Source organism: Apodemus sylvaticus, chromosome 21 (genome assembly GCF_947179515.1).
Source record: "Apodemus sylvaticus chromosome 21, mApoSyl1.1, whole genome shotgun sequence".
NCBI lineage: Eukaryota > Metazoa > Chordata > Mammalia > Rodentia > Muridae > Apodemus > Apodemus sylvaticus.
Genome location: NC_067492.1, coordinates 9,435,972 through 9,455,518, shown reverse-complemented (window position 1 = coordinate 9,455,518; position 19,547 = coordinate 9,435,972). Strand labels below are relative to the sequence as shown.

General features: G+C 52.6%; 1 protein-coding gene across 2 annotated transcripts in view; it reads left to right on the top strand.

Annotated features, from left to right (window-relative positions):
* The window catches only part of Crispld2 (cysteine rich secretory protein LCCL domain containing 2), a 61,679-nt gene that overhangs the window by 15,403 nt on the left and 26,729 nt on the right, over nucleotides 1–19,547 (top strand). For both annotated transcript variants that reach the window (XM_052166835.1, XM_052166836.1), the window contains 7 exons: nucleotides 2,524–2,839; nucleotides 4,844–4,962; nucleotides 6,743–6,875; nucleotides 7,157–7,272; nucleotides 10,334–10,434; nucleotides 15,493–15,636; nucleotides 18,174–18,234. In XM_052166835.1, the coding sequence (XP_052022795.1) occupies nucleotides 2,600–2,839; nucleotides 4,844–4,962; nucleotides 6,743–6,875; nucleotides 7,157–7,272; nucleotides 10,334–10,434; nucleotides 15,493–15,636; nucleotides 18,174–18,234 (914 nt within the window). In that variant the 5' untranslated portion in view covers nucleotides 2,524–2,599. The remainder of the gene's footprint in view (nucleotides 1–2,523; nucleotides 2,840–4,843; nucleotides 4,963–6,742; nucleotides 6,876–7,156; nucleotides 7,273–10,333; nucleotides 10,435–15,492; nucleotides 15,637–18,173; nucleotides 18,235–19,547) is intronic.

Below are 19,547 nucleotides of genomic sequence, written 5' to 3'. Positions count from 1 at the left end.
GTGTTGGGCAGCTACTTTAACTCTAGCTGTCCCATTTATAGAATGGGAGGCGTAGGACGGTACTTCTGGGTAATGGGGAGCATGGCAGCAGGTGCTCAGGTGGAGACTAGAAAAGAATAGGACTCCTAAAAGCCGCCAAACTGTCAGGATCGTCTCAGTCATTGCTAAAATCTAGGCAACCGGGAACGCGTATACTGCTCCTTCACAAAAGGTCTTGGGATCAGTGAGATGAGACTTAGGAAGTGGGTGAAGGGACTTGCCACCTAGCCAGATGACCTACATCTGATCTCCGGGACCCACACTGAGTCCAGCAAGGTGTCCTCTGACCTCCGGGTGCACCCCACGGCAAGCACATAGCACATAGCCTTTACAGAAAAGGCAGACACGCACACACAGTGCTGAGGCAGACACGCACACACAGTGCTGAGGAAGGTGCTCCGTCCCGTGCATCCCAGCCCTTCGGGATGTTTGTTAAACATTTCAAAATCCGATTTATTTATGTTTGTGAGTGCTTTTGCCTTTGTGTGTGTGAGACCCCTCTTCTTGCTCCTGTATTGCCTGGTGTGGAGTTGCTCTGTTGTGGTTAGACCCCACAGTTCACATGGCTGCTGCAGTGCCGGAGACCAGGAGCCAGAGATGGAGCTGTGGGTGGGGCTGGCTCCTCCCCGGGTCTCCCCTGGCTTGCAGGTGGTATCATCTCCCGGTGTCCTTCCTCTCATATGAGTCTCTCTGCTTGTGTCTGTGTCATGATACCTTAAAGTTTTGTTATTTATAGTAGGATGTGTCTATGTGTGTGGATCTGTGCATAGGCACATTCAAGAGTGTGGGTGTTTACTTATATGTGTTTGTGTGTGTATGTGCATATGTGTGTTTCTGTATGCATGTATGTCTGAGTGTGTATGTATACAAATGTATATCTGTGTGTTGTGTCTTTGTGTATGTATGTGTACTTGTGTGTGTATATATATGACTGTATGTTGTGTGTATATGTGTATATATGTGTGTGTGTATATATATATGACTGTGTGTGTATATATATGACTTTGTGCATGTGTATATATATATATGACTCTGTGTATGTGTATATATATATATGACTGTGTATGTGTATGTGCACATATATATATGACTGGGTATATGTGTACTTGTATAGGTGTGTATGTATATGTATGTATGTACATATACATGTATATGTATTATGTATATGTATGTGTGTATGTACATTCATACATATACATACACACTTACACACACATACACATATGACTCTGTATGTTGTCTTTTTCTGTCTGTCCTTTTCCAGCTCTGGGAATGGAAGGCGGCCAGGTGGCCCATTGCTGAGCTGTAACCCTAGCCCTGTGTATCAAACATACACACAATATCATCTTCTACCAGGTTTTAAACTTAGCACTATGCTATATTTCTTGGCTCCTTTTACCCCCTGTATAGTTCTCTATCCCATTTCCCACCACCAACCGATCCACCGTTTCTCTTACTGATTGTACTCTGATTCTATCTGCTTCTGGGGTTTCATCTGGTTGGTCACAGTCAGGTCACATGACAGTGAATGCTTTGGGTCCTTCCCTTCATGCTAGTCAAGCACAGAGAAACACAGGTGGGGCATTGCCACGATCCCAGGGTGGAGAGCAGTGACATGTTTTGGCGTGTCACTTTGACCTGACTCTGCAGCTTGGGATGCGCATTTATGGTGGTGTGACCAACCCAAGATAGCTTGGGCACTCTGAATGTTCTGCATTCTTGGTGTGCTTTCTGGCTTGAGCCATTGCACACAGTGGGCATTGCGTGGTCTCTGCCCCTGAGGCCTCCTCCCTTGGAGTAGGGCAGGGTTTGACTCTGGCATACAAGAGAGCAGCTGAGCCCTGCCTTTGCTCTTACACAGGCTTGCCTGGGACCCTGGAGGATTTCCAGGGGCGTTCCCTGGCTAAGCATCTCAGAGGCTTCATTAGCGAGTCCTTATCTACATTGTCACCTCTTGACCTGCCTCGAGCTTCCTTCCCAGAAGGCAGGACAGTATGCAAGAACCTCAGAGCCAGACCTGATTGTCTGGCTTTTGGGTGTCCCCGTCCCTGAATTGGGTGTGTTGGTATTCTCAGGTCAAAGTGGAAGCCCTTCCAGAGAGGGTCATGAAACAGACAGTGAACACCCACTAGCCCTAAGAACACCACTTTAGCACCAACTCCTTAACCCAAGCTGTCCCATTTGTAGAATGGGTAATAATACTTCAGGGTACTAGAGAGCATTCTGGCTCTGCCTGCCTCCTGAGACAGCAAATAACTCTCTAGAACTCCACCTCGTCTTCCATTCTCTCCCTACCCGTGTCCACCTTGTCCCTAGAACTCCCAAGCTCACATGACAGTTTACATACCTGATGTTTCTGTATGAGCAAAAACTAGAGGCAACTTTGGCTAATGGGACCGAGCCTTCCCTGTTCTGATGAGGTGGCACTGGGCATGGTTGACCTGGTTCTAATTTGCCGTCTCCTACTTCCTCTTTTCCTTCCAGAACCTTCCGGTGCCCAGCCCTACTTCAGGAGCCCAGGCTGCCCCATCCCCTCAGTTGTGGCTGCAGGCGTGGAGCCATGAGCTGTCTTCTGAACAGGATGGTCCCGGTGGGGCTAGCTCTGCTGGTCTGCGGAGTGCAGGCCTTTCTCCTTCCCAACACCACGAGCCTGGAGAAGCTGCTGAGCAGATACCAGGACACAGAGCCACACTCGCGCGTGCGCAGGGCCATCCCCATGTCAGACCGCCAGGAAATCCTCATGCTGCACAACAAGCTACGAGGCCAGGTGTATCCCCCTGCCTCCAACATGGAGTACATGGTGAGCGTGCCACGGGGTGACGGCGGGCCCAGGGCAGGTGCTGTGTCTTAGGATTTTTTGAGAGGTCTCCTATGGTCCTGGCTGTCCTTGAACCCACTATGTAGCTGGGGTTGACTCGACTTCTGATCCATCTGCATCCACCCTCGTAAGCGGTGGGGGCCTGCGTCCCTTTCTGACAGCTTAGGCTGGCTTCTGAATCGATATGGAGTCAAGGATGGCCTTGAACTTCTGATCTTCTGCTCCATCTCCCAAGTGCTAGGACTGCAGAGGTCCACCATTGCACCCAGTCTATGCAGCACTGCAGCCCAGGGTTGTGTGCATTTGAGGCAAGGTATTCTGCCAACTGGATTGTACTCTCTAGTGCCAGCTACAGGCTCTCTTCCAACTAAGATACAAGCACTCTGCTCACTGGCACCCCATCTCACCCCTCCTTTCTTTTCTTCTTCTTCTTCTTCTTTTTTTTTTTAAAAAGACTTATTTATTTATTTTATGTATATGAGTGCACTGTAGCTGTACAGTTGGTTGTGAGCCATCATGTGGTTCCTGAGAATTGAACTCAGGACCTGGCCCAGTTGGCTCTGCCCAAAGATTTATTTATTATTATATGTAAGTACACTGTAGCTGTCCTTAGACACATCAGAAGAGGGCATCAGATCTCATTATGGATGGTTGTGAGCCACCATGTGGTTACTGGGATTTGAACTAAGGATCTTCGGAAGAGCAGCCAGTGCTCTTAGCCGTGGAGCCATCTCTGCACCCCCTCTGCCTTCTTTCTCTTTTTATCCCTCCTTTCTCTCTCCCTCAGTGGAGCCAAGACCAGGCTTCTGTCTATGTTCAACCCTGTTTCTGTCTGTGTCCCCCAGGTCACAGGCCTATCTCTTCCCTCAAGTGGCCATTGACTTTTGTCTTAGTCAGGGTTTCTATTCCTGCACAACCATCATGACCGAGAAGCAAGTTGGGGAGGAAAGGGTTTATAACTGTCCACATAACTGTTCATCACCAAAGGAGGTCAGGACTGGAACTCAAGCAGGTCAGGAAGCAGGAGCTGATGCAGAGGCCATGGAGGGATGTTTTTTACTGGCTTGCTTCCCCTGGCTTGCTCAGCCTGCTCTCTTATAGAACCCAGGACTACCAGCCCAGGGATGGCACCACCCACAAGGGGCCCTCCCCCCTTGATCACTAATTTCCTCAAGGGAGGCTCTTTTCTCTGTGATAACTCCAGCTTGTGTCCAGTTGACACACAAAACCAGCCAGTACAACTTTCTTCCAGAGACCACCCTGGACTAATGGGTCCTTCCTGGTCTCAAGGGTCTAGAATGAGTAGCCAGCTATGTGGTCCCCATCAAGGCTGCTTTGGGGGAGCATGGTATAAACCTGTATCTTTTCCCTCTGGAAACCTATGCACCCTTCCAAGATGTCAGCCCATGGAGTGGGCACGGAATGGGGAAACCTCACTGCTTTCCCATATCTTGTTCCCTAAAAAGGAAACAAGTTAGGGGGGTCTCTGGAGGGCTGCATGGTGCTTGGATTTCTGATTTTTTTTCTGGCAACATATCATGGTGGTACTGGAGAGACAGGTATCCACAGATGGTCCTACAGGCCTAGGGCCAAAGCCTGGCTCTAGACTGTCTACATGAGACTGTGGGCTTCTAGCCTGGCTTTTCAAAGCATCATCTCTCTAGTCTGTAAGATGAAACAAGACAGATGGGCACTCTCCAGGAATGGGGCAGGAAGGCAGGGAGAGACAGTGCATCCAGGACGGGCACTGGGGCTGTGGGTGGGCTCCTCTCCCCTAAGAGTGGCCTGTGAATGACTAGGGTCTCCCCTGGCCTCTCTGTCTGACTGCTGTCATTTGACACCCAACCCCCAACCCCCCAATTGTGCACTCCCCGGGGCTTCTCACAGGTTAGAGGCACAGCCTGCGTGCTCTGACAGTCCAGCAGCTGCACGCGGTTTCTGCTTCGTCCTCCTGACGGTCTGCGGCCATCTCTCTCCACCTTACAGACTTGGGATGAGGAGCTGGAGAGGTCCGCAGCCGCGTGGGCACAGAAGTGCCTGTGGGAGCATGGGCCTGCCAGCCTTCTGGTGTCCATCGGGCAGAACCTGGCTGTGCACTGGGGCAGGTAAGAGCAGCCGGCATCACGAGCCAGAGCCACAGCGTCCCCTACCTGAGTGTGAGCTGGCAGCTGCCACAGAGAGCTCAGGATCCCTGCGTACCATCAAGATGCTGGGTGGACTGCATGCCTGATAGGTGCAAGGCTCTGGGTTCTAGTCCCAGCACAACGAATAAGCGAACAAACCACCTAAGGGGGCAACCTGCAGTTCTGACAGGCTTGGCTCTTCATTTATAACCTACTGCTTGGCCAGGCACCAGTGCATTTTTACAAAATTTCACCTGCAGCCCAGACTGCCCCCCCCTCCCCCGAAGCTGGCTTCTGTTTTCCTTCTTTCTAGCATAATAGTGTAGCACGCATAGCATTCCTTGTGTGAAGAAGGCCTGTCCATTTAACAGCCTTCTGTCCTCCTGGCTTTGGTTTGGTGCTTGGTTCTATTCCGAGGCCCTCTGATCATCCTCCAGGGATGCTGGGACCGGAATGGGGTCAGAGGCTTAGACTGTCCCCCCCTCGATAGGTGGGACCCCTCCATAAGGCTTGCTAAAGTGGGTTCAGTATCCCTAGGAGTGACAGGCAGGCCCCCTTCTGTCCCAGCTCCTCACAGCACGTGCCTCTGAGGGGCTGACCGGGGTGGGAGGCCGTGTCCCGGGACTTGCTGACCACAGCTGCTGGTGCTGGTCCCGGCTGGTAATTGTTACAAGACCTCAAACTGCCCGGCTGACCGCAATGCCGTCACAAAGGGTCACTTTGCCCCAGTCGCCATTCTCTACGACTCACTCTGTTTACACGTGCCGTGGGTTCACAGACAAGTTCTTATTTTAATTTCTGACTGAAACAAAACAGAGCAGTTAGTGCATAGCGGCTCACACCTGGAACTCGGGACGGGGAGGCAGGGGAATCGTGAGTTCAAGGCCATCCTGGGGCAATGGCGGCAGATCCATGGTCCCCCCACAGTGTCAGAGCTGAGGGCCCCCCCTCAGCCACTTAATGTCTACCCTTCGTCCCTCTGTCTCCTTGCGAGTCCTTCTGCTCGGCCCTGATCGATTCATTCTCTCTCTCAGCCCTGATTGATCCTCTGTCTCTGTCTCTCTCTCTCTCAGCCCTGATTGATCCTCTCTGTCTCTGTCTCTCTCTGCCCTGATTTATTCTCTCTGTCTCTCTCTGTCCTGATTGATTAGCTCTCTGTGTCTGTTTGTCTCTGTCTCTCTCTGTCTCTGTCTGTCTCTGTATCTCTGTCTGTCTTTGTCTCTCTCTCTCTCTCTCTCTGCCCTGATTGATTCTCTCTTTGTCTCTCTGTCTCTATCTTGGCCCTGATTGGCTCCCTCTCCCTCCCCATCTCTATATGAGGGCCTCCCACGTGTAAATACCGTAAACACCACCCCTGCAGAGCCTCCCCCATCCCTCTTTCACTTTTGGTCGTTAGTCAAGTTCTCACTGCCATGTCCGGTCAATTCACTCTGCAGCCCAGGCTGGCTTTGAACTTGCTAACCTTGCGGAGTAGCTAACAGGCCTGCCGCCCCTCCTCCACCCTGCGGGCATTCACGTCTTGAACCCAGGCAGTCTTGCAGGCAGTGTCTTGGCCTCTTGAGTTGTTCGTATTTCTCCTGTTGTATGACACATACAACACATAGTTAAGGTGTCAGAAGTAAATGTCCCCTGTGCACACAGGTGTGCACACATGTGCACACACAGGTAGCTTGGAGGCTGCCCGGGATGGTGTGGTTTCAGGCAGGGGCTGACACAGCATTGGGGAGCATCTGCGGGCTGCCCGCCACTTCTGTCCCCATAGGTACCGCTCTCCTGCGTTCCACGTGCAGTCATGGTACGACGAGGTGAAGGACTACACCTACCCGTACCCCCACGAGTGTAACCCATGGTGCCCTGAGCGGTGCTCCGGAGCCATGTGCACCCACTACACACAGGTAACACGGGCACTCAGTCAGCTGAGGCCCAGCCCCGGGGCGGGGTGGGGGGGTGGGGGGTCACTGTTTGCTATCGACGGCTTCACGGAGGAGACAACTTGGATTAGGCTCTGGAAACGGCTATGATGGTTTTATGTTGCTGAGGCTTTTCAGAGTTGTGTGCATATAGCTCGATTTTTTAAAAGACATACACACTCCCTGGTGGGTTGCCCTTCTCCCATGCCCCAGAGTCGCCCTGGGGCACCCTGCCCTTGAGCTACAGCACAGTGCTGTCATTTCAGATGGTCTGGGCAACCACCAACAAGATTGGCTGTGCTGTGCACACCTGTCGGAACATGAACGTCTGGGGAGACATCTGGGAGAACGCCGTGTATCTCGTCTGCAACTATTCTCCGAAGTAAGACTACTTTATCTCGGTCACACGAGCCAGGCTGGGATATGCTTGTCAGCCATGGGGTGGGGGAGGTGGGGGGAGTGGGGGGGTGGGGGAATGAGCTAAAACTGGTCTCAAGAGTGAAGTCTCTAGTTACCTCACCAACAAAGAGTCTAGAGATGGCTGCTTCTAGGAGAGTCCGTCAGCAAGGACTTGGGCCTTCTTAAGGTCCTCATGGCCCCAAGGTGGCTGCTGAGTTCCGGCGCTGTGTCTTCACATACAATTCCACTTAACGTAGTAGAATTGTAGGAATGAGTTGTCTCTGCTGGCATTGCCCCACAAAATGCCTTTGGTCATAGATCAATCACAGACAGGGGGACCACAATTGCTCCAACTGGTTTTCTGAGTCATCTCTTAAGACCGCTTGTACAAGCGAGGGTAGCAGTTGTCTGGCAGGAGGGAGAAGCAGAGTGGAGAGAATGAGGGTGGGGTGAGGGGAGAGAGCGGGAAGAGAGGAGAGGGGCAGGGGACAGAGGGGGGCATTACCGGTGCCATTTTCTCTGATATGAAGCCTCAGGTTGAGTCCTCTAATCAGAAACATAGCTCTTGGGACCAGTGAGGTGGCTCAGCAGGTAAAGGGGCTTGCCTCCAAGTCTGAAGATCAGAGTTCGATTCCCAGGACCCACATGACCAGACTGGGTCTCTCAGGTTCTCCTTCCCTTCCTAAACAGGGCCACACCGGGTCTGCCCAGTGTAGCTGCTGTCTTCACAGAGCACCCCAGTCACAGGGCGTCATTCACCCAACAGCTCACTGCACAGATATGTGCAGAGCACAGAGCTACTTACCCATTTGCAGTCTGTGGTTTAAACAACTGTGCTGGCCGACATCCCGGCACGGGCACCGGCGCTGTGGTGGGCTCTCTGACATGCTTACTTACAAGAGGAATAAAGTAATACAGGTCAGAGGAGGGGGAGAAGGGTGGGGCAGGGAGCCGTGGGGTTAGGAGGGAAAAAGACTGTGGAGAAACCATGGAGCCTGGCTTTGGGGCAGCAGCTGAGCGGCCCCATTCCTACAGACTCCGCTTCTGAGGCGATCCCTAGATCAGCTGAAGGTGCAAAGTGAGAGACAAGTTGGATTAAATCTTTCTGTTTAAAAAATGTTGGCAGCTCTAATCAGAAACCTAACTCTTGGGGCCAGTGAGATGGCCCAGCAGGTAGAGGGGCTTGCCTCCAAATCTGATAATCTGAGTTCGATTCCCAGGACCCATGTAGCAGGAAGAAAAGAGCAACCTCCAAATGCACACATACACACACATTATATAAATAAATGCAAAGAGATTTTTTTTTTGATTTTTTTTTTTTTTTTTTTTTGGTTTTTTTCGAGACAGGGTTTCTCTGTATAGTCCTGGCTGTCCTGGAACTCACTCTGGAGACCAGGCTGGCCTCGAACTCAGAAATCCGCCTGCCTCTGCCTCCCAGAGTGCTGGAATTACAGGCGTGCGCCACCACCGCCCGGCCAAAGAGATTTTTTAAAACAGAAATAAAACCTTTCCCCTCCCCGGTGGTATTCTCTCCCCTCTCTTGGTAAAGACACCACAGTGTCATGGTCTTCTGTCGAACCAGCCTAGGACCTATAGGACAGCCTGGGACCTTCAGGCTAGGGCCTAAAGGCAGACACTTGCTCACATCCTGTGTGGGAGGATAGAATGAAGGCCCCGAGGCATTGATTCTGGGGAAATGTCCCCTGACTTACAGTTACCCATCTTTCTGCTGTGTGCCCACACGGCGATGGGAGAGATCAGAAAGTGAGCATGTGCTTTGGGACTCCTCTCGTGAGGGTTCTGGTCCTACTTGAGCAGGGCTCCACACTCCCGATTGTGTTTAACCTTAATTACTTTCCTAAAGACCCATACTGACATGTGGCCACAGGATAGGCTGCCTTCATTGTGAATGGGGGCGGGGCACTGCCTGTGAGACCCATCCATGGTCAGTTTGTTTGCTAGATACTTTTGACTGCTGTATAATATTCCACACTTCCCATGACCTTTCCCTTCAAGAGGCATTCCCGGGCTCTTAGCTGTTCAGGACACCATCCTGGAACCAGGGAGGGCATGAAGTGCACGAGTCTGGGAATGGAGCAAGATGTACTTGGCTCTTGTCCCTTTGGCCTCATGTGCGCAGACGGTGCCATCATCGGGCTGGTCCAAGGTTTGGGAACCCAGCCATCTGCTGTCCAGCTAGAAAGGCCAACCAGCTCAGTGAATACTGGTCTCTGCCTGTATGGGCCTGGAAACCTGGAGGTGTGGCCTATGTTTAAGGAAACAAAGCCCAGTGTGCTGAGGAGAACTGGGCTTAGGGAATAGCCAAAACCCCTGCAGACAAGGAGACCACCACGCTCTCCTATGAACGGCTGCGGGCATTTCGGTCTATGCCTGATGTTCCACTGAAGTTCACCTCAGTACCCGCCCCCCACTGTGCATCCCCAGCCCAAATACTTGAGGGCTTAGAACTGTGGGGTCCACAGCCACGTCAAGAGATCAGTCCAACTGTCCAGGTGGGCCTATAGAGAGGAGGGTGTACTGTGATAGTGCAGAGGAGGAAGCGAGACCCCTCCCCCAGTGAGGGCCACCTCCTTCCTGGGCTCAGGGTTGTTATCACTGTTTGGCCATCAGAGAGGGCCACGGGGTACACAGGGGTGTCTGTGCCGTATCTTGTTGGCTCTAGCGGGAGCTCCTGCCTCTCTAGAAAGCCACCACAGGCCTACCCATGGTGGGTCTCTTTGCTTTATAGATACTATCAAGAGTGTTGACTGAGGGCTGTCTTGGTGGCTACCCACTAAATGAATAATGAGGCACGGCTCAGGGTTGGGGACAGTGGCTGAGGGTGCTGAGATGGCTCCAGGGCCATATTTGTCACCCGGGGAGCCATTCCTTACACAGCACTCAGTGACAGGCTCTCATCACAGTGCCCAGAGCCCCCTGGCTGACTGGTACTCAGACCTACCAAGGACTCTGTTTTTGGTCCCCTGTTGGACTCCCAGGCTTAAAGGACGACCTCCTTCATGGTGTTTCTGTTCCGTCTCCAGGGGAAACTGGATTGGCGAGGCCCCCTACAAGCATGGCCGCCCCTGCTCTGAGTGTCCGTCCAGCTATGGAGGTGGCTGCCGGAACAACCTGTGCTACCGAGGTAGGTGTTGCGAGGGCCACATCCCTGGTGTGGCTTCCGGCCTCTGAGCCATAGCTGGTGATGGCTGAGGTGGAAGTGAACTCAGATCCAGACTCACCCTGCCCCCCTCTACCCTCTGCACGTAGCACCTGCCACCTGAAGCTACCACCTGCCCCGAGATGCCCCTCACAGGCAGCTCCTTGGCCTGGTCCCAGTGGACAGTGGGCATAGCCTTGACCTGAAACCCCCCCCACACACACCTTCCTTAGCATGTGCCATCCTGCTTAAAACAGACTGTTGCAGGTCAGAAGTGGTAACTCACACTTGCCATCCCAGTACTCGGGTGGTTGAGGCAGGAGGATTGCCATGAGTTTGAGATCAGCCTAAGCTACATAGTAAGACTCTGTTTCACTCCCTGAACAAAACCTGCACCCCTCCCCCCAAAAATCGAGGAGATTAGACATGAAACTCAAAGCGAATGGCTCCCAATCAGTCCCAGACACTGTGGTACCTTGTCCTGAACATGGCTCTTTTCCTCTTAAGAGTGACTGCTCTCAAGGCTGCCCAGGGCTGGGACGGGGTGTGTGTGTGTGTGTGTGTGTGTGTGAAGGCTGCTTTCTGTCTCCAAGGGAACCTACAAGCTTGGCTCTGTTAGCTCACACTGGGCTGCTTAGAAAGCATCCATTTCTCTTCTCACCGTAAACACCACACGTCCTTAGGCCCAGCACTCTCTTTACATTCTGGAGAACCACTTCCGCCTCTCAGAGGTCGTCCTCGTCTCAGAAGAGGGGTTGAGATCGCCAGCTAGGCAGATGTCTGTGGCTGAGAGCTCTGTTCTGTGTAGTTCTAGTAGCTGGCCTGGGCTGACAGGGTAGGGAGCGGGCCCCACTGCAGGGGAGGGTGCTCGTGCAGTAGTAACCCTCTTGCCTGTACTGTCCCTGAGATGGACATGGGGTCAGTGTGTTGGGATGGGGAACAGCAGAGGTCATAGTTCACAGTAGGCCTTCTGTTACTCCAGAAGCACACCCACCAGAGGTCTGGGATGGATGCAGGAACAATTTATACCAGAGGTCTGGGATGGACACAGGAACAATTTACACCAGAGGTCTGTAATGGACGCAGGAACAATTTACACCAGGGGTCCGGGATGGATGCAGGAGCAATTTAGATCTTGCTCTCAGTCTATCCTATGAACTACCAAGTCCCTGCAACAGCTCTTCCCTGGAGACAAATCTTATCTCGGCCTTCAGGGAGTCTCTGGATGTCAGACAGACACACACCTGCCACCGTGTTCCCATGACCCCCAGACTCCTCAAGTACCTGGCTGTCCTGTTATTACAGCTGCTGGGCACCGGGGATGGTGTGTGTGTGTGTGTGTGTGTGTGTGTGTGTGTGTGCAGGTGTGCTCTGCTTGCCAGTGAATAGAGACCCTCACCGCCACAGAGGGCCCTTTCAAGCAGCCAAAGCACAGAGGCCCCAGACACTGGCTTACCCATCCCATGGTGCCCGTGGGCTTATTCCTTTATTTGTGGTGGAAAACACCCAACTCTGTTTGGCAGGCCCTGTGGTTTTCTCAGCTAGCCATGCAGAAAACCTCCCCGAGCTCAGCTTATCTTCATAAACCACTAAAGAAGGGTGTGCCCTGGCACCCTTAAGGCCATTATAAGGCCATGACCTATAATGGGGACACAGGATTTAAGGATAAGGATAGATGTTTCCCTCTATCCAGCACCTCCCTGTGGGGGATAACAGGCTGGGGAGGAACCCAGCTCCCTGGCCAGCTACAGCCCAGCGCTGGGAGCTTAGATGCCTCCCTTCGCCCCTCCCTGAGCTTCAGTGTCACTCATTGTCATGTCTCGTCTAGCAGAGAAATGTGGAGTTGTGAGAGTGCCTGAAGGTTCAGCTGTCATCAGACTCAGAACTAGGAGGACCCTGAGCATACTGTGTGTTGAATATCCTGGGAATAAGCAGAGAGCCTGGTCTATGCAGGGATGGTCACCAGGGAGTGCCCAAGTCCCTTTGGGTCACACATCCCTGTGGCATTCCATGGAAGGGACTGGGTACCTGACAGCTTTCTGCTTCTATGTGTGGGTCTAGGGACCAGACTCGCCCTTGTTCTGAAAGAGGGACCCCCCCCCCCCAGACCCTTCCAAACCAGATTTGGCTTGGGAAAGCTGGGTTTTTAAGTCATCCGTTTTTAAAGCCAGTGGAAGAAACCCAGCCGGTGCCCAGACCAGCCCTGCCACCACCGCCGCCCCCAGCAAGGGGCCTGTGAATGCTCCCATTGATTGGACAGGCCTCGAGGCTGCCCGTGCAGCCCAGGGGCTCTGTGGAGGTTCAGCCCAGAGCTGGTGCTACCGGGCTTTGGGAATTCCAGCCTTGAGACCCTTAGACCTCGCTACTGGGCAGGGGTTGAACCACTTGTGCCTCTCCCATGAATGGGGTGTCAGGGGTGTGGTGGCCCATGGAGCTGGGGCTCTGGGCAGCAAAGATGAAATTCCAGCTAGCCATGTGTATGCTCTTTCATCACCGCCTTCCCCATCCCTTCTCCTCTCAGGCTAGGGTTAGCCTGGGATAACTCAGGCCCCACTCACTGCCCAGTGCTCGCCTGGAAGACAGGGGTGCCTCATATCTCGTTGGCCTGTCATTCAGATACCTGTCCTGATGTCGGGGGACATCAAAACCCAGGCTGTTGCTCTATGAAGACAGCCCTCGGGGATGAGGGGCCTCTGAGGAATCAGACAGGCCTGTGGGTACTTCATTTTTCCTACTTGAAATAGTCTTGGCCCAAACCCCATCCACTGACGACAGTCTGACTCTCCACCGGAGACAGCATTTTCCTATGAAGCAGATTGCCAGCTTCGGGGTGGGGGGATGGGGCACTCACCGCCTTCATGGCCCGTGGGAGTGTTAATAAGCAAGGTCAAGGTGGGTGGGCTGAGCCCTAGAAGGGCAGTGAGGGAGGTGTGGCCCCTGGACATCCAGAGTCTCTAGGCTTTCTCCTCTGAGGTATGTGGAAGGCCAGGCACTTCCTGGCTCTGCTCACAGACTTTTGTGGAGAACTGTGGTCCTCAGTGGGGCTGCCTGGGTGCTCACCGTGGGTAAGGCGGCTTGGGGAGGCCGGCCCACTCTCAGACTCTGCTTTGCTGGGGGTCAGATTGGGGTCCTGGCTCCATTGCGGATGGAGCCACTTCCGTTGTCCTGAGCAGGAGTGGAGATTAGTGAGCTGAGGCTAAGAGAGCCTCAAGAATGCTAAGCCCACAAACTGAAGTGCTTTAAAGCAGAGGGTGGGGTGGGGTGGGGTGGGTCATGGAGAAGACAGAGTACAGGATGCCCTTGGGTGGGAAAAGATTGCGGGATGGTGGCCATCTTAGCTGCAGTCTTTGAAACCACGCAGCTGGGGTTTTGGATAGTTCAATGTACCGGGTGGATCTCGCTCTGTAGTCCAGGCCGTCCTTGAACTTGCAATTCTCCTGCCTCGGCTTCTGGAGTATGAACCTTACAGGTCTGTGTGACATGCCCTGCCTTTTAAGTGGAAAGAGAGTGTATATTGGTTAGAGTTTTTTGTTTGTTTTGTTTTGACATCTTGACACAATCTAGTGTCACCTGGGAATAGGGAACCTCAGCTGAGAAAACACCTCCATTGGCCTGGCCAGGAGGCATGTCTGTGGGACATTTTTTTAAAAAAGATTTATTTATTTTATTTATGAGTACACTGTAGCTATTTAGACACACCAGACGAGGGCATCAGATCCCATTACAGATGGTTGTGAGCCGCCATGTGGTTGCTGGGAATTGAACTCAGGACCTCTGGAACAGCAAACAGTGCTCTTAACCCCTGAGCCATCTTGCCAGCCCCCCCTTTTTTTGAATAATGATTGATATGGGCCGGTCTGCCCCACTGTGGGTAGTACCACTCCTGGACAGGTGGTCTCTCTTGAACTGTATAAGAAAGCAGGCCGCGCAAACTCTAAGTGAAGCGGTGAACAGTGTTCCTCCGCGGCCTCTGTTTCAGTTCCTGCCTCTGGGTTCCTGCTTGGGCTTCCTTCCTGAGCCAAGGAAAGCCTTCCCTCCCACTCTTGGTCCTGGCGGTTATCCCATCAGTAGAAAGCCAGCTAGGGTCTCCTTGTGAAGGCTCGAGAGTCACGTCACTCACGACATAGCCGGGCTGGCCTTGAACTTGAGGCAATCCTGCTCCAGCTCCCTGCACTCTAAGAGTACAGGCGTGAGGCAGTGTTCAGCCAGATCCGGTGTTAAGACAGCACATCTGCATGGCTGATCCGTGGCTTTAGCCAGGTGAGTGGTCCCTGTCACTAGGGGTAGAAATAAGGCATGAGTTTTTGTGACTTTGCCCCAACAAATCTAAGAAGCAGAGGGACCTCTGAGAGAGCTCCATTTCTGGGGCTGTGGGTAGGGACGGGGTGGGGGTGGGGCGGCAGATGGTTGTGTGGAAGAGGAGGTGGTACAAGTGAACACTGACATCCAGGTGTGGCTGCCTCTCTGAGGTCCAGCGTAAACACGGACGTGAGCTGACCGTCTACTAGCAGGGCTGGTAGAATTCCACCTGGGCAGGCCTGTCCCCACCGTAACCTCCTTCCTACAGATGAAATGACTCTTTGTGTAGCCAAGTCACAAAGGAGTTCAGTCTGTAAGGTGCTTTTTCCAAAGAGGAGTTTAGGGATGGATCCAGTGGCTAAGGATCTCCCTAGAATGTGGGAGGCAGAGGTGAGTGGATCTCTGAGTTTGAGGCTAGCCTGGTCTATACAGTAAGATCCTGTCTTGGTTTTTTTTTTTTTTTTTTTTTTTTTTTTTTTTTTTTGTGTGTGTGTGTGTGTTTTGAATTTGGTTTTTTCGAGACAGGGTTTCTCTGTATAGCACAGGCTGTCCTGGAACTCACTCTGTAGACCAGGCTGGCCTCGAACTCAGAAATCTGCCTGCCTCTGCCTCCCAGAGTACTGACATTACAGGCATGTGCCACCACCACCCGGCAAGATCCGGTCTTAAAAACAAAACAAAACAAAACCGAAGGGCGTTTTGGTTGAATCCAGCAATGTTCTCTTTCTCCCTCACTGCCATCAGAAAAGCCTTACAATCAGAAGCCAGAGGTGGATGCGATGAACGAGGTGGAATCGCCCCCTGCTCCCGAGGAAACCCATGTCTGGGTTCAGCCCAGGGTGGCCAGACCCTCAAAGACCAAGAAGACCCCAGTTGTCAACTTCATGAGTGAGTTGGTGTTGCCAGTCTCTGGGGTGCCTGCCTCCAAGCCATCTTTGATAGGGGCTGGTAGAGAAGCGGGGCTGGTGGAGAAGCGGGGCTGGTGGAGAAGTGGGGCTGGTGGAGAAGCGGGGCTGGTGGAGAAGCAGGGCTGAGAAGCAGGGCTGGTGGAGAAGCGGGGCTGGTGGAGAAGCGGGACTGGTGGAGAAGCGGGGCTGGTGGAGAAGCAGGGCTGGGTATCCAGTAATAGGACAGGGTGGGGTGGAATTGGCTGGGTGCAACCCCAAGTCTTATTTGAGAATGATTTTTTGAAGTCACAGAAAGAAGCCTTTTGAAGTCACAGAAATAAGTCTTATGGGAGGATGCTGGGCTGTCGCTTCTCTCCAAGCAGGGTGTTCGTTTGTTTGTTTGCTTGCTTAAATGTAGAGTCTCGGGGCCCCCAGACTGCTCTTGGACCTGCTATGTCGCCAAGGCTGACCTTGAACTCCTCATTCTTGTTCTTCCACATCCAGTGAACCTAGTTTAATGTGGTGCTTACGACAGAACCCAGGGCTTCCTACGTGCTAGCCAGTCAAATGCCCTGCCCACTGAGCAACACTCCCCCAGCCCCCAAGGCAGCTATTTTAATGTTAGATTTCCCTGAGGCTTTCGAAGGGACTCTGGGAGGAAGCTGGGTTTCTCTGGGATAGACCAGCCACTCAGAAAGCAGAGCACATCACAACATCCAGGCTGGTTCAGGGATGGTCCACGCAGCCTTCTGCAGGTTCTGTCTCTCAGATCAGCCCCTTCCTCCACTCTGTAAGACTTCATTTGCTCATCCACACAGAAAGGTTGACCATAGCTACGATGGGCTGACTGCAAAGATGGTTCATAGCAGTGTGGAGTGAACCACCCTGACTCAGTGGGTGCCCCCAGCACTTTGAGACTGGTGTGAACTGCTTTCAGTCCCTGCCCTTTGGGTGGACAATGGCTATTTCCAGAGACTTCCCAAAATGTGGGTGGTTCTAAACTTACCTCTTGGCCTCCCTGCCCCTGGACATCTCACCTCCAGGCCTACTGCTTCCCTGCCCAGCTAGAGCTCAGCTGCTCTCTGGTTGGTATGTAGGCCCTGGCTAACTACCCACCTTGACTGAGGAACAGGATGGCAAGTGTTTCTCACAGCAGGGCCACGGGTCATGCTGAATGCCTGGGGTTCCCTGTCTCTAAACATTAGAGGGTACGACAGTGGTCCTGCCAGAGAGAGGTGTGTCTACTCTTCTAAGATATCCCATGGTTCCTTCCCCTGTGTGAAGCTCTTTTGGCCCAACCTACAATGACTAAACAGCTGGCTTAACCAGGAAGTGTGCTGGTGCCCTGATTGTCCTGACAGGACCAGCTTTAATACTGCAAAATTACCATCTTGTTCATCTCTCTCTTTTTAGATTTATTTTGATTATTTGTAATTATGTGTATGCCTGTCCCTGCATGCATAGGGCACATTAGCGCAGTGGCCCATAGAGGAAGTCAGAGCCCGCAGAGCCGAAATTACAGACGGTCTGACCATGGGCACTGGGAACTGAGCTCAGGTCCTCTGTAAGAGAAGTATGTGCTTGTAACCACTGGGTCATCTATACGGCCCCTTGGTAGCTTTTTCTTAAGCAGTGCTGCTCCCAAGTCCACGAGATGTCCTTATAAAACAGAAGGCTGTGGAAATGATTGGTGAAATTCATGTTGGTTGTGAGAGACACCGTATGGGTCAGAATAGCCCAGAATAGTCCAGGCTGGAATGAGGACTCTTGCAAACCCTGCTGCCTATACATTTGTCCTGTCACAGCTAGCCCTTATATACATCCCAATCCTGTGTAAAGTTAGCCTACCACAAGTCATGCCTCTTGTACAACCCACCCCTTTGTAAGCTTGACCTTCCCAGATCCACCTGGGGCTGAGGGTGATGAATGTGTGTCAGGTAACGTTCATGTTCACATGTTTTTTTAATTTAATGCCCACACGAACCTTTGGAGGTGGGCACTGCCTCCTGTCTGCCTTGCTTGAGGGTGGTAGTTAGATACCAGCAGAAAATAACTTGTGCAACGCCACAACCGCCTCTGCTGAGGGCTAAGCCTGGAGCTGGGCATCGTAACAGAGGTCTGTTATCCCAGCATTCTGGAGGTGGAGGCAGGAGGATCTCAAGTGAGTCCAGCCTGGGCTAATAGTGAAAACCTATCTTAAGAATTTCTAGAAGCTGGGCAGTGGTGGCTCATGACTTTAATCCCAGCGCTTGGGAGGCAGAGGCAGGTGGATCTCTGATTTCCAGGACAGCCTGGTCTACAAAGTAAGTTCCAGGAGAGGCAGGGTTATACAGAGAAACTCCGTATTAACAAACAAACAAACAAACAAAATGAAAGAAAAAGAAATAAATCCAGGGTCTGTTGTTCCAGCCATAGCTGGGATCTGCTGCGCTTGCTCATGTGGCAAGGATTCCAGAACATTCCAGAATATCCCTCGAAATGGAGGAGGGGTCTTCTAACTTTCCTGGCCTCATAGTTCCATTCTTGTGTCTCTCCTAGCCCAAGTGGTCCACTGTGACACCAAGATGAAGGACTCGTGCAAGGGGTCCACGTGCAACAGGTGAGGGCCCAGTGGGGCTGGGCTGGGCTGGGCTGGGCTGGCTGCCCTTGGGACCCTCCTGAGGTACATGTCATGGTTCCTACTCTGAGCCTCCTAGAAACATGAGGGGGGCGGTGATACTCCTACAGTTAGCACAATGTACATTAGACTGAGCTAGAAGCTTCCATGTGTGCTGTGTGCTGATTAGATTGACCATGACACTTGTCTGTCTCCTGAACTGTTACATCCTGTTGTTCCCCAACCGTGACATCCACTGTCACCCCTGACCACTGCCTTCCATTGAGCACTTAGCTTATGAATGATCCACCTCTGACCCATGTCACCCGAGGTTTAGCTCACAGCCTGAGGTCTCTGAGGATTTAACGGGAGGGATTCCCTCTCTAAGCAGAACATGAGCCCTGCTCCCTGAGGGGTGATGCGCTCATCTGGGGGAGTGTTTAGAAGGTATCACCCAAGGTCTCTGCCAAGGGACACTGGCACTGTCTGAGCCTGTCAAGAACGGAGTGAATTATTTGCAGCATCCGTTGGAAGGAGAAGGTGGCTGTCCACATCACTCCACCAACTTTGATCCCAGTGTGTGGAAAAGCCCTTCACTCACACAGGAGTGATGGGAAACAGTAGCCAGGAGGTGGCCATCCCAGGAGCACACTCACCGGGTGCCCTGCACAGCAGTGGGGACCTTTGCAGAACTGTCCGGTGAGAGGAAGCCACTGAACGATGGAGACAACAGCCAGATGTGGTGGAATGACCACGCCTAAACCCAGGGCGACATGCGCTGTCTGCACTGGGTGAACTGGGCATCGACCAGGTGCTCCCGGACCACGTCTTGTGAGAGCTCTGGGCCATCTAGGCTCTTAGAAGATGTCACACATTGTCAGATGGCTCTTCCTGGGCAACCAGAGGCCGAGAGTCTGTCTATAGAGGCATCAGAGTCCTCCAGTCAGCCAGGGCCACTCAACCCAAACCCCAACCTATGGCATCCGGGCCTCACTAGAGAAGTAGTGACCACTAGGCTTCCTCCCAGCCTTCCACCCTGACAGGTGTTTTTATTCATTGTTTAATTCAGAAAACATCAGTCCATAAAGGAAAAACAAGCCATCAAGCATGCCAAAACCTCATCCACGCAGCGTGTGTCCCCCCCCCTTCTTTGTCCATGTGACGGGGGCTAGTCATGCTCAGGGGTCACTGAGCATGCTCCAGGCTCCATTGGTGCGCCTCAGGCCTTTTGTTTATGGTAGCCACGTAGCAAGCTGACGTATGGTGTCGCTCGCAAAGCTACACTTGGTCCTTACGAGTCCCAGTACACTGGATGT